We start from the raw sequence: 14,210 nt of genomic DNA on the forward strand, positions 1-14,210 counted from the left end.
GACATGTGGTGCCATGGTGCTAAGGCTCGCAAATCATTTCCACGTGACGTACAGCAGCACGCTGTTCTGCTTGGAGGTACAGTACCACACCTACTCCACTGACAAGCTGGGACTCAGAACCCGTGCCGTGATTAAAGTCATCATTTCTACGCCCCAGATGCAGGATGTACGTGCACACTGACAATGATCTGAATAAACATTATACGGAGATTTGGTTGGGGAAGAATTTCGGGAAAGAGCTGTTTTTAACATAATGGAGCCGTTCATTCCATAAGGCAACGAAAGAACGGATTTAAATGCAGCAAGGAAGTGAACAAACAATATCCACTGAAACAAGCTCTAAAGAAAATCTCGAAACTTCTGGACAGTTGCGAATGTACTACACAGCTATAATGATACAACACTGACTGCCATATTCAGTTTAGGAGCAAGTGCGTTGCAACACAAAGTGGCAAATCAACAGAGGACGCAATAAATATTCGCCACATGGAGCTAGAGTGTCGACAAGCGGGGCAGACCGCTGCCACGGAAGGCAATCGTCATCAGTTAGGGTACAGAGGCAGGGTCAGTGTCATATAGGCGGCTTTGGTCTGTAGTGCTGGAGCCATTACTGAAGGTATCATGCGAGTCCAGTAATGAAGTGGATTGGAGGAATTTAGAAATGACCGACTGTAAATGGCGATACGTGAACTACAGAAGAGACACGAAATGGCGTGCTGCCTGAACTAGGAGGGCGGTACCTAAGCTGCACCACTGCCGCTGGAGCTCTGTGACCCCCTCCCCTCTTGCATCTCCGGTTTTCGACTTTGTACTGACATCCAACAGAAGATGAACACGCTGGGTCGTATGAATAAACCAGACGACGTTCTCTAGAGAAAATTCTCGGAGCAAAAGGACATTCTCTGAGAAAGCTCTTACGAGCAAAACATTCGAAGCCATAATCTTAGACGAGAGGGTTCCTTTTTCACACTACCTCTGCTCCCTGCTGAGTTCTCGGTGTGTGTGATCTGCCTAGTCCGGCACAGAAAGCACGCGCAGTGTCACGTGTCATTCAGCTCGCTCAAACGGGCGACATGTCTGGAACCGGCACCAGTGTGTTCAGGCAGAGTTGCACTACGTTTCATTTTGTTTATTTTATGTGCGGCAACAAATTATTAAGACAACTATGTACAGCTTACGAAAATGCATTTTCTTGAGATGTTACCGAATTTACAAAATGCGGAAAACTTTTCAGTTACGGAAGTTAGGCGAACATTATGCGAACGAAATCTTAAGATTACACGACTTTTTATCTACTCCAAGCCGGAACTGTGTCAGAGTTCTCTAACACGAGATAATTTTGGTTACCATGGTGAACATCTGGAAGTGTCAGTGACACCGTTGTTTGGTGTAGGCCTACACAGAAGTTTTCTCGTACGTTACTCTGAAAACTTAGGTCTACTAAAAAGCAGCAAGAATGTCTTACTTTTAACTTCTTTTGAAAGGTCGTCCCCTCTTCTTTGGTGATTTTCTGGAGGGAAGTTCACCAGGCAAGTAATGTTCTTATTGTGAAACCCATATAAACTTCTACAGTGTCTCTGTTCAGCATTTTGTTGGGATACATATATCTTTCATTGCCTTCGAAACAGCATGAATTCTGCCATTACTGTTAAAAAGTATGTAAAACTTTACCTGAACAGAACTTACTCAGCTCGAAGAATGCTAAAGAGCTCGTTTCAGTGTTTTCCGATTGTGAGTAGCTCCTCTAGTTTTATTCATACGTGATCGGAGAACATTCTTTGCCTTAAGCAACATCCCTCACCTTTTCACTCACGTTGAGCACGTTCTCGGGTGGAGTATATTCTCTGACTCGCTTTACTCATGTGAACCTCAAAATGTCCTCCCAAAATTTCCAGTACGAAGTATATCCTCCGTTTTACTGACTCGCCCCACTATACTTCGCCAGCACCTCAGCTCTCACATGGACTCTGCCAGTGGTTCTTCGCCGATCATCTCCCACCCTTCGCCGTCGTCTTCATTGCTTCACCACTCACAGAGAGCCGTAGTCTGGCAGCTCCTTCGCCACTGCCTCCGTCAAATGCTCCACCACCGTCGCCGCCACCTGCGCCACCGTCGACTCCCTCTCCAGCAGCGTCGCTGGCTCTGCCGCCAACACCGTCGCCAGCCCCAAACCGCGGCCCGCCCCATCGCCCCCACCACTGCCGGTGCAGGAAGTTCCAACTAGAGGTGTACATGTTCCGCTTTTAACCCGCCCATGCTTGCCCGGTGGCCAGGCGGGCAGGCCGCCGCGCGTTGTCAAGAGAACGGGCAGGCTGCTTCACTCCCAGCCAAGCCAAGCAGAACCCAACCCGGGCGGGCTGCGGGAAACTTGCTTGCCTGCCCATATTACTGCTGAGCTGCGCTACGCAGCCGTTTAGTCGGCGCGCGTCATTGTCGTATTATGAACGTTAATCAAAAGTTTTTATTTTACCTGAGCACCAAAAGACAAACCCCAACATTATATATATATAATTTCAGGTAAAAAAATATTGGGTTTTATTTGTATATTCTTCCTATACGCGTATATTTCGGGCTTCTTATCTATATAAATAAAAATTAATTGCCAAATGTGTTGATAAGCGTAAAACTCGAGAACGGCTGGACCAATTCGGCTAAATTTTTTTTACTGTGTTCGTAATTCTCAGGACAAGGTTTTTATGAAATAAAATTTTTCGAAAATCGCCCGAAAAATTAGAAAATTGGACAAAAACTAAAAGTGCGTTTTCATTGTGTCCGTGTGTTTGTATTGCATACAATCTTGATGAAATTTTGCACACTATACCTTGAAACCAAGAGGAAGGTCACAGTCTACATAAAATTTCGTATGGTGCATGGCAGAGGTTCCTTTACATAACGGAATTCGACAAATTGTACGTATTTATTCCGATCTTGATGAAATTTGGCACACTTGATATTCTAAGCAGGATGAAGGGCGCTGTCTGCTTAAAATTCTGAATGGTGCATAGGGGAGGGTACTTTACTTACACACTTCTACACCAACCTACAATTTTATTCCGATCTTGAAGAAATTTTGCACACTTGACCATCAAGAGGAACATCACTGTCTACATAATATTTCGGACAGTACATTGAATAGAGTACCTTACAAAAGATTTTGACATCGTTTGCCGGTTACCATGAAAGTTCACTATGTACGCATGTTTTGCATGGAGAAGGTTTTTGAATATATATATATATATATATATATATATATATATATATATATATATATATATGTGTGTGTGTGTGTGTGTGTGTGTGTGTGTGTGTGTATGTGTATATACATACATTTCTTTTAAACGAGATGTGTATGATCTCTTTGAAATTTGATTGAGAGCTGTCTGACACATTTACAGTCATCGTGTTTGACAATTCGCGCACAGCAAATGTCGTTTAACAGTTGCAAACCATTTTTGGTTGAGTGAATGTGTTATATTGGCTGCAAAAAACCTTGATGTTAACGAAATGAATTTTCAGATTCAAAATATGACACCTGGCGAATTGCTGACATACAAGTCGGTTTATTCCGTTACTAACCAAGATGATGTAGTCAACTATCCTACGGAATTTTTAAATTCGCTGGATTTCCCCGGATTACCGTCTCCCAACCTGTAATTAAGTCGGATCGGCAATCATTATGTTGCGAAAGGTAAACCAGCCACGTCTTTGTAATGGCACCCGGCTTGCGGGGAAGAAATTAAAGAACAACATAATTGAAGCCACAATTTTAAAACGAAAGTACAAAGGTGAAGACAGTTTGATTCCAGTATCACTAAGATTCCGACCGACATGCCATTCGACTTTAAACGGTTATAATTTCCAGTGCAGCTTACATTTGCCATGTCGATAGATAAATCGCAAGGGCAGTTGTAATATGTTTGTGGTATCAATCTTGAAAATCATGTTTTTCACATGGCCATTTGTATGTCGCATATTCCCCTGTCGGGACACCTTCAACGTCATTTGTTTACGCACCAGAAAACAAAACTATCAATGCTGCGTATCAAAAAGTATTACAGTAAATGCTACCTAACAATAAACTTTGACACTGATTCACTGATCACCACAAAAGTTGACAGATATATATGAGTTTTCATAGATAGGTGAAGAGGAGATGAACTGAGGTGGCGGAATCCAACAGAGAGAGGACGAGGAGAAGGATAGAGGGTGGGGGGAGATGGGCCAAGGGATGGGTTCAAAAATGGTTCAAATGGTGGCCCTGAGCAATATGGGACTTAACTTCTGAGGTCATCAGTCCCCTAGAACTTAGAACTATTTAAACCTAACTAACGTAAGGACATCACACACATCCATGCCCGAGGCAGGATTCGAACCTGCAACCGTATCGGTCGCGCGGTTCCAGACTGTAGCGCTTAGAACTGCTTGGCCACTCCGGCTGGCCAAGGGATGGGGGGGGGGGGGGAGGTGATCAGAGAGATAGTGGGAGAGGACTAAATGGATAGAGAGAAAATAGGGGAGGGAAGATGGACTACGAGAGTATGGAATAAATAAATGCCCAGGCAACACAATGCAGTCTGTGCTGCACTTTTTAACACCGAAACGGATGGATATTTGTACTAAAGAAGTGAACCTCCACCCCCCAAAAAGAAGATTGGTCACCTCCCCAGAAGAATAAATTGTCTACGCCCCTATTAACCACTGTACTGCAATGAGAACCAAATTAAGATTTTGGAAGTCTAGATTCTTTAACTTTAGTATGTTTCAGCCAAGTATGACACCAATTATATAAATATTTAACTACGTTTCCAGGATGTATTTTGCTGGTTCTGTGAATTCATTCGAAGTTGGCAAAATCATTCTAAATTGCCAAAATGCATTTTAACAAAATCGAAGGACGTGTTTCGTATCCAGTTCGTCTAAAAACTATAGTACTGGGAATACAAGGGCGACCCTGAGCCATTTTTCGCGGCGCCTACGTTTGCGTCATGAGAGTCCACACTTGTAGTCTAGGTCTGCGTCATGAGGGACCAGATTTCGGGCCATCATGATGCAGACTAAGACGACGAGTGTTTACTTGCATGGTTCAAACCTAAACGGTGACTGTAGACCCTCATAACACAGACCTAAACGACGAGTCTGAATCCTCATGGTGCAGATGCAGACGCTGTGGAGAGTGGCTCAGAGTTTCCATTATATTTCTACTACAATACATTCATGGAAAAAGACGCTCTTCATTTTAGGAGCATTTGTAGTGTCTAGGTCTTCAGCATCTTGACTCTGCATGTGGGATTCCCCTTAATATAGAAATACCAGAATAAAATTACATTTTGCAATGTGTGTGTGGAACTCAACAAAATAAATTGTAATTTAAACTCATAATGTGTATTGCCTTAATCCACAAATGAATATTTTATTTTGCAGAACACTTTTCAACACAAAATATTTACAAATTTTCCTTCAGTTCCCCTGAAAGTATTATTTAGGCCAAAACAGATACTACTAAAAATATTTGGCTACTTTTGCAAACACAAGTAACAGAAAATGGTTTACAAACAATAATTAATGTCACTTGGGAGGATTTAAATCAAAAAGTTTAGTCTAAAATAAAAATGAACTGTATGCATTACAAAATTTCTATCTCAGAAATTGACGCCCAGAAAGCACAAGAAAGAAATCTGCACTCTTAATTAGTAAATTTGCGCTCAAACTCATAGTTTCCTGTTTAATGTTCTACTGTATTCTTAATGTGTCTGCTGATTAGTGTTTGAATTGATTATGATCATGATTATGATTATGATTGATTAAGACGTGATCGTTTTTCGCTAATTAGGTTTCCAGCGCAACTAAAAATTCTCTCACTAGAGGCACTAGTGGCTGGTATATTTAATTTTCTTCTTGCCACACACGCAAGTCGAGGAAGTCGTTGGGAGTTATTCTTCCACTCCCTCGTTCACACAGTGTTCTTGCAAGTATCTGCTCACTTCATCATGTAGGAGAGGAGGCTCTTCTGCCCAGTCCTCAAATTTCGCCATTTTGTACGACCCTGGATTTGTTTCTTGGGTGCTGTGATTGGGCACTTGTACTGAAACTGTACAGGTTCCAATTAATATTTGCAGAATAATGTGAAGATCGTACTACACATAGTTGAAATTATAATAGTTTTTAGATGATGCTATCATTTATCGTCCAGTAAAGTCACCAGAAGATCAAAACTGCAGGACGATTTAAATAAGGTATATATTTTTGGTGTGAAAATTAGCAGTTGGCAATAAATAATGACAAGAGCGAGGTTATCCCTGTGTGTACTAAACTAAGTCCGTTAAATTTCGTTTACAAGATCAACCAGTAAAATCTAAAGGCTGTAGATTCTACTTAATACCTCTGATTACAATTACGACCTACTTAAATAGGAATGCACACACAGAAAATGCTGTAGGCGTTTTAATGACAAAACACTCTTTTGGAGCATTGCTACACAGATGGAGAGCCTTACGATTGACGGAAGAGGTCGAAAGAGTCTAAATAAGGGCAGCTGGTTTGGTATTATCGTGAAACAGGGGAAAGAGTGTCGCGGAAATTACACAAGAGTTGGGATGGGAATCATTACAACAATGGCGTTTTCTGACGTGGCGCGATCTATATATGAAATTTCGATCACCAACTTACACCTCCGAATTCGAAGATATATGTTGAGTCCCATGTACATTGGAAGAAATGATCATCAGAATAAAATACAAAAAAGCAGCACTCAGACAGAGAGATGTAGGTGTTCTATCCCGCGCGAAATTCGAGAATAGGAGGCAAATAAGTTGAAAGTGGTTCGATGAACCCTCAACCAAGCACTTGCGTGTGACTTGCAGAGTAACCATGTGCATGTAGATGAAGAATATATGCATTATCTTAGGAGCTTACCTTCAGCACACATCTGTCGTGCTGCTTGGTAAACTTCAATTTTTTGATCCTCGGTTAACTTTCTTAATGTGCGGTAGTTAGCCACCATAAACGTTGCAATTTTATGCAACATACTAACGCACATTTTCTGTCCTAGGAAGGCATCGGCGGCTTGTTTCAAAGGTTTCATGTCCTGAAAATACATTTTCTCAACATACATATTTCACAAGTGGTTCTACAATATTCAGATGGAATAAAATTACAAACCTCTTCATCGTTATCCCGTACGGTACAGTGAGTTTTTAAGGCATAAAACCACGGTAGAACTAAATGTAGGATTCGCTCCTTGTCACCCTCTAGATCAACTGTGGCTTCTGTAAACGGCTTAAGAAATTCTATAAGCTGGCCAGGTAGATGGTGGTCATAACCAAGCATCTTATCAGAGGCACCTTCATTATGTAAAACACTGGATCAATCTGAGAATGGACTGATACAAGCATGTCAAAATAACTATTCCAACGAGTTGAAACCCACTGCTTTAAAGATGAGTTCAGTCTCTCACAGAGCCCTCTTCTCTTGGACTGATGATCTTAGAAGTTGAGTCCCATAGTGCTCAGAGCCATTTGAACCTCTTCTCTTGAAGTACGAAACCGTAGCCCGCACTGTATTAAGAATGCCTAATATATTTGGAACATTTTCTTTCAAAAACTGTTCGCTCAGAACAGACTGTTTATACTATGAGCCATGCATGGAAGACGCTGATATATTTCGAGAGTTTTGACAATGTTACTGCCCTGGTCTGTGACAAACGTAATTTTGGCAATGTCTTCCCGAGAAACACCCATAGTTTCTAAGCCATCTTCCAATTCGTTTCGAATATTCGAGCCAGTTTTTGGGCAGTCGGGAAACGCAGAGCACATCAGTACATATTTATTCAAACGCCAGCCTGAATTTATGTAATGCATTGTCACGGACATGTAATGCACCCCTTTGTAATTGTCTGTCCATAGATCAATTGTACTGGCACATATACCAGAACGAATCGCATCCACTATATCTGGGAGCATTTTGCTGCGCATTTTATCAGCTAAGGTTCGAACTTTTCTAGCTACTGTCACTCGGGAAGGCCTAACATTTTTAATATCAACTGAGCCATTTTTTTTACCTATGTCGATCAGTGTCTGCCCTAAATTAAGAAATACTTCTCCCTCTATACTGCTAAATGGTCTCAGGTCCTTAGCACACATTTCGACGCACTTTTCGGCCACTAAATCTTTGTCCTCTTTCACGATATTTACGGAGTGAGGGAACTGCTTGTGAAATTTGAACACATGTCGTAACATACTCGAGGTTCCCGAATAAGTACTTAAGAGCTTTTTACATAGTTTGCATTGAGATACACCTACCGATTTATTTGAAGCGGCCTCATAAACACACGAAAACGTTTCCCATGCGGCACTTGTGCTCTGTTTCGTTACCAGCATGTATTCGCCAGTTGTCAATTTTTTTTTCACTCTCACTAAAGTTCGACCTATTCATTGTGCTGCCTCCACCGTTGCGATAAACGAACTGCAGGCTAACTACCTGGCTACTCTAGTCACGGTAGCTTGACAGCGCAACCTGTTGTCAGGCGCAGCAAGCTGAGCGGGTCCCGTGAAGCTTGGCAGGCCTGCAGGAACCCAGGTAGCCCGGGCTTGCGGGAGCCCGTATCGGCCGCATTGCCCACTATGCCTCAGTACACGCGCACTCTTGTGTTTACGTCGCGGCAGGCTGACCTGCATGAATGGTTGCAGAGGAGCTAGGGACAAGCAGGCTGCAAGGGGAATTTGTACACCTCTAGTTCCAACCACATCCACCACCGCTGTAGCTTCGTCACCACCGCCATACTCTCCTGTCAATGTCCTTATCTACACCCAACTGGGGCCACCTATTACACCACAACCCTCATGCATGCAGTCATAAGACTAAACAAATGAAATATAATAGATAAAACCTCACGATTCCAAATGAAACCAAGCCAAAAATGATTTCACTAAATTTACGGACATGAAACCAATAGTTCCTCTCGTCTTTTGTATCTACATCTACATACATAATCCACAAGCCACCGTGCGGTGCGTGGCGGAGGGTACCCTGTTCCACAACTAGTAGTTTCCTTTCCTGATCCGCCCGCTGACAGAGCGAGGGACAGACACCTGTCTATATGCCTCCTTAGGAGCCGTTATTCCTCGTATCTTGTCTTCGTGGTCCCTACCAGAAATATATGCTGGCGTCATTAGGATCGCTCTGCAGCCAGGTTCTCTACACTTTCTCAGTTGTTTTCCTCGAAATGAGTGTCTTCGTCCCTGCTGAGCTCCAGAAGCATATACGTAACACTTCCATGCTGATCGAACCTCCGGTAAGAAATGTACCTGTTCCGCCTGAATTGTTTCGATGCCTTCTTTCAATCCGACCTGGTACAGATCCCAAACACTCGAGCAATGCTGAACAAGAAGTCGCTCTGGCGTCCTATACGGGGTCTCCCTCACACAGGAACCACACTTTCACAAAACTCTCCCAATAAACCGAAGCCGACCGTTGGCCTTCCCTACCAGAATCCTCAAATGTTTATTCCATTTCATCTCGCTTCGCACCATTACGGCCAGATATTTAAACGAAGTGACTGTGGTAAGCAGAACACTTGGAATGCCGTATCCGGATATTACGGGTTCGTTTTTGCTACTTATCCGCTTTCTTCTACAGCAAGAGCCACCTGCCATTCATCACACCAACTAGAAATTTTGTCATCTTGTGTCAACCTGCAGTCACTCAACTTATTCCATGTGCTCGTTCGTCCGTTAGCACCCCGCAATGGGACACCGTGTCAAATGCTTTCGAGAAATCTAGAAATATGGAATCTGCCTGTTGCCCTTCATCCATAGCTCTCACGCGAGAAAAGGAAAAGGTGAGTTTCACAGAAGCAATGCTTACCAAAACCGTGTTGATCTGTGCACATAAGCTCCTTAGTCTGAAGAAAGTTGATTATGTTCGAACTGAGAATATGTTTAAGGATTCTGCAGGAAACAGGTGTTAGGGATATTGGTCTGTAATTTTGTGGGTCCGTTCTTTTACCTTTCTTATACACTAGAGTCACTTGCACTTTTTTCCACTCGCTTGGTTCTTAGCGCTGATCGCAAGATTCGCGGTAAATGCAAGCTAAGTAAGGGGCCAGTGCCGCACACTACTCTTTGTAAAACCAAACTGGCATTCCACCTAGGCATTGCCACTTATTTATTTTCAGCTGTTTCAGCTGTTTCTCTACGCCAGCGGTACTCATTACTATGATTTCCATACGGGACTCTGTGCGACGGTCAAACGACGGCACGTTTGTACCATTCTCCTGCGTGAACGATTTCTTAAACGAGGAATTTTTAACTTCGGCCTTCCTTTTGGAATATTCTACCGCCAAAAGCAGACTGGTCAACGTGTGACTGAATAGAAGCGTTACATCCGCTTAACGATTTTGCAGAGGAGCAAAACTTTTTCCGGTTCTCCGGTGGTAGCAGTTGTATGCTTCGCGCACAGATCTTTCCACAGACGCACGAATATCTACAAATCTTTCTGTCCTCATTTGCGCGTTCTCTTCTGAACCGAGGATGTAACAGCCTTTCGATCCTCAGCATTTTCCGAATCTTGTTATTAAAGCACGATGAGTCTTTTCTGCGCTTCATCCACTTAGTAGGCGCATACATTTCCGGATCACGATTTACAGTCTCTTTAAACTTTAGCCATAATTCATATATGGCCATAATTCTGGAATTAAATGATTGTATTTTATTGTCTAAATGAGACGCTGACAACTGCATATCAACTCTCCTAGCGTTCTCGACTGATTTACTGACTTTCGTAACCATAGTCGCTATGATAACATCATGATCACTAATCCCCATCTCTATGCTGACGCCATCGATAAGGTCCTGCCTGTTTGTGCTGGCTGCCGAACTAGCTGCTCAACACAGTTTTCGGAAAACGTGTTCGAAAGTCCTTCACAAGACTGTCTGTCTGCACGAACTACAGTGAATCCATAGACGTCCCAGTCTATACTCGGTAGGTTAAGGTCACCGCCAGCTAGTGTCGCGTGATCTGGATATTTATGCAATGCTGACTATTTACCTTCTTTGAATGGCTCCACATCTGTCTCAGCGGAGTCGGGTGGGTGGTAAAAACATCCAACAACTGATATGGTTTCACCTAGTCCTGTTACGTGCGACCACGTAACTTCACTATAGCACTCAAATTCAACCTCAGTAAAGAGAATATTTTTTGTCAACTGCAATCAACACTTCCCCTCCTACGGCGTCGAATATGTCTTTCCGATAAACATTCCAAGACTCGCTAAATATCTCAGAGTTCTTTTACTTTGGGTCTTAGCCAGCTCTCAATTCAAGAATAATTTGAGGCTGAGAACGTTCATGGAGGAGAGTAAATTTGGGAACTATGTTACAAATACTTCGAGAGTTGACTGATGAAAGTTTCAGAGTCGAACTGACTTTACTCTGAAAGCTATCTGATTTCCCTAAATGTGTACCAACTGGCGAGTGTTCATAAGAGTACCTCAAACTACTGGCTAGCCTGAAACCCCCCATGTACACTCCACAAGTACTCTGCTATCCGATTAGCTGCTTCCTTTGTGTAGTGCACCCCTGTCTTGAAATCTACCCATCTCCGATTTTCAGTTCACCTTCCCAACCACTGTTCATTCCCACTGCCTGACAAAATATCGATAGTTTTATCCCGTCACACTATCTGCATGTGTCCGTACACAGTGAACCAGTAACCCACTCACAGTTCTGATGACAGATGTGGAGTAGCAAACCAAAAATCCCCACACGATAAACATCGTGGAGTAACAATACCGTTCCTCAAAAACAGCTCCACTTGGCTACAAATCATGTTCAATCATCCTGCATAATACTTTATCCTGAGTGTGTATTTTACCACCCTGGCCGTGATCTGTCCTACTGCTTGTCTCTGTCATCATCCTATAGCACATAATTTCGTTCCTCACACTGACCACTGCCTCTCCACAGCTATTTACCCACATCAATTCTCATGATGAACTCAACTGTGGATGTCGGTTGATCACCTTCGTTTCAGAAGACCTAGTCCATTTCCCAGACACACTCATCCCAAAGCGACTCCCCTACCGACCTCTTCAGATATAACTGCAGAAGTCTTTCATCCTATTGTTAGTAATCACGACTTAGTCTAATTGTCCATCCTAATCCATGTTCTCCACCTCCATAGCTATCCCACAATAAGCCACCTAAAAGAATCCAACAACACCGCCACAAGACGTGGGGTGCCTGCTGGGAGCTTGCCCATTCCCACACAGGAAGCCACCTGGTCACCCTCCGTAGTGCCAACATATCTCCTACACTACTCCATTCCACGGTTCCATATGTCAACCACTCGAGAGACTATTCCGCTTTCCTCCCGCTCGCAACCTCCAGTATTTACGCTCTATGCTACGGACTGATTTAAACACACCAACCACAGGACAAAATATAAGAACGATGGCTATCCGCTTCCTGCCTCTGCTGACGTCTTCCCATCTTCCCTCATCGCTGCTTAGATTTTTCCTCCATCTATTGAGATGAACATGACTTCCTCACCGACTGGATGCCAGTATCTGGACTAGAGTCGCAACTACACGGTATTACCGTAATTTCTCCCGAAGTGTTTTTTTTTTTTTTGTCCCGAATAAGACACGCTCGCTTTTTGTGTCAGGTTCCACATCATTGTTTCCACAAATTATGAAAACTTCGGAAGTGTCTGTAACCATCAATACTTTCTCTAGTAAATGCAGTAACATCGTTTTTTGTGTCAGTTTTCTCTGCTTGTCTGTTACGTAATACGTTGCACATTTTAAGACACAATGCGAATAAAAAAATCGAAGGCTAAACGGAGTCAAAAACCTTTGTAAATCACGAGTTTCTGTAACCATGTCCTTCAGTACTGTCTATTAATGCTAGTTCTTTACTCCATTCTGAATTAAATGATCCCTGTGTTTTCTATAACTTTAATGAATACTTCCATGGATCAAAGTGAGATAAACTCCAATAAACCATAGTGGGTACGACAGACATTTGAGTGTACACTGGTTTATACCTGAGTATCAAGTGCCCTGGCCCGTCCTTGTCTTCTTCCACCTCGTAGTGCTCCACCTGTTTGCTGGCTGATTGCATGTCCTGTACACATCCGGTTAATTTCGTGCGCAGCATGTTTTTCACACGTTCCACGTCCTTAATCCAACCGTGGAGTTGCTGATCACTTGCGTGGTTACCCTGAGACCCACAGAAAATAGTTCAAATTACTTTCATAACATCCACAAGCAGCAGCCTGTCTTAGTATACAGTTACATGTAGCACTATTACATGACACTGGAATTACTGCCAGCGCATGAGTGTAGTACATTCAGTTTTGTACAGGCATAAAAACATTAACGCAAAGCAGATGCCTAGTGGGGTTTTATTAAATAAATACATTTCTCAAACTGTGACATCCGATAAGAGAGGTGCAGATATTTCTTGGTAGTTGACATTACAGACGTCTGAATGTATGAATGTATACTCCCGTGACGATGTATCCAACTGAAATGTACTGGACCAGCCAGCAGCGTCGAGTTCCTACGTGTAAAGCCACATGTCGTGGCAGGAACTCTGAGGAGATTCTATTCAAACTTTTGAACGATTTTCGAAAATAGAATGGCCAGACTGTTGACAAATCCGTCAAAATCCTACTCGTTACCAACGCTGTGAGAAACCTGAATACACGTTATGACCTTCTACAAACGCAACAATAGACATCAGCCGCTCCATATCTGAAACATTATCTCAGTTAATTGTGCACACACGAAATGTCAGTTTGACTCAAAATTTTGTAGCGTTTGTCTGTTGCCTGGCTGATCGCTTTTGCCGAAAATTTCCGTTTGTTGCTCGTCATCTAACACAATGTCGTCTGTATCTGAACACGTCTCGAATATTGCAGATTTGAAGGAATGTATTGACTGTCCGAGTGTTAAGATAATTTTTTCTGGACCATTTTCGGGTACGAAGTTCACATTTATGTCACATATTAAGGTCTATGCTCCTTTGGCGTTGTACAAATTGTAGGCTTCTAAGTCAATGCAGTAAAGATATGGCCATTTAATTACACATTTTCATACTTGAAAAATCACTCACAAAAATCTGTAAGGCCATCCCTGTTGATATAGAATCATGACATTTTGGAAGAAGCCAGATTTCACAGTGCAAATAAAGGAAAAAATCTTAAAATCC

The 14,210-nt window shown here is 42.7% G+C and overlaps 1 protein-coding gene across 1 annotated transcript in view; it reads right to left on the reverse strand.

Annotated features, from left to right (window-relative positions):
- Window positions 1-14,210, reverse strand: part of LOC126232135 (uncharacterized) — a 55,271-nt gene that overhangs the window by 17,238 nt on the left and 23,823 nt on the right. The window contains exon 3 of the mRNA XM_049942443.1: window positions 13,042-13,217. Within this exon, the coding sequence (XP_049798400.1) occupies window positions 13,042-13,217 (176 nt within the window). The remainder of the gene's footprint in view (window positions 1-13,041; window positions 13,218-14,210) is intronic.

Source organism: Schistocerca nitens, unplaced genomic scaffold (genome assembly GCF_023898315.1).
Source record: "Schistocerca nitens isolate TAMUIC-IGC-003100 unplaced genomic scaffold, iqSchNite1.1 HiC_scaffold_448, whole genome shotgun sequence".
NCBI lineage: Eukaryota > Metazoa > Arthropoda > Insecta > Orthoptera > Acrididae > Schistocerca > Schistocerca nitens.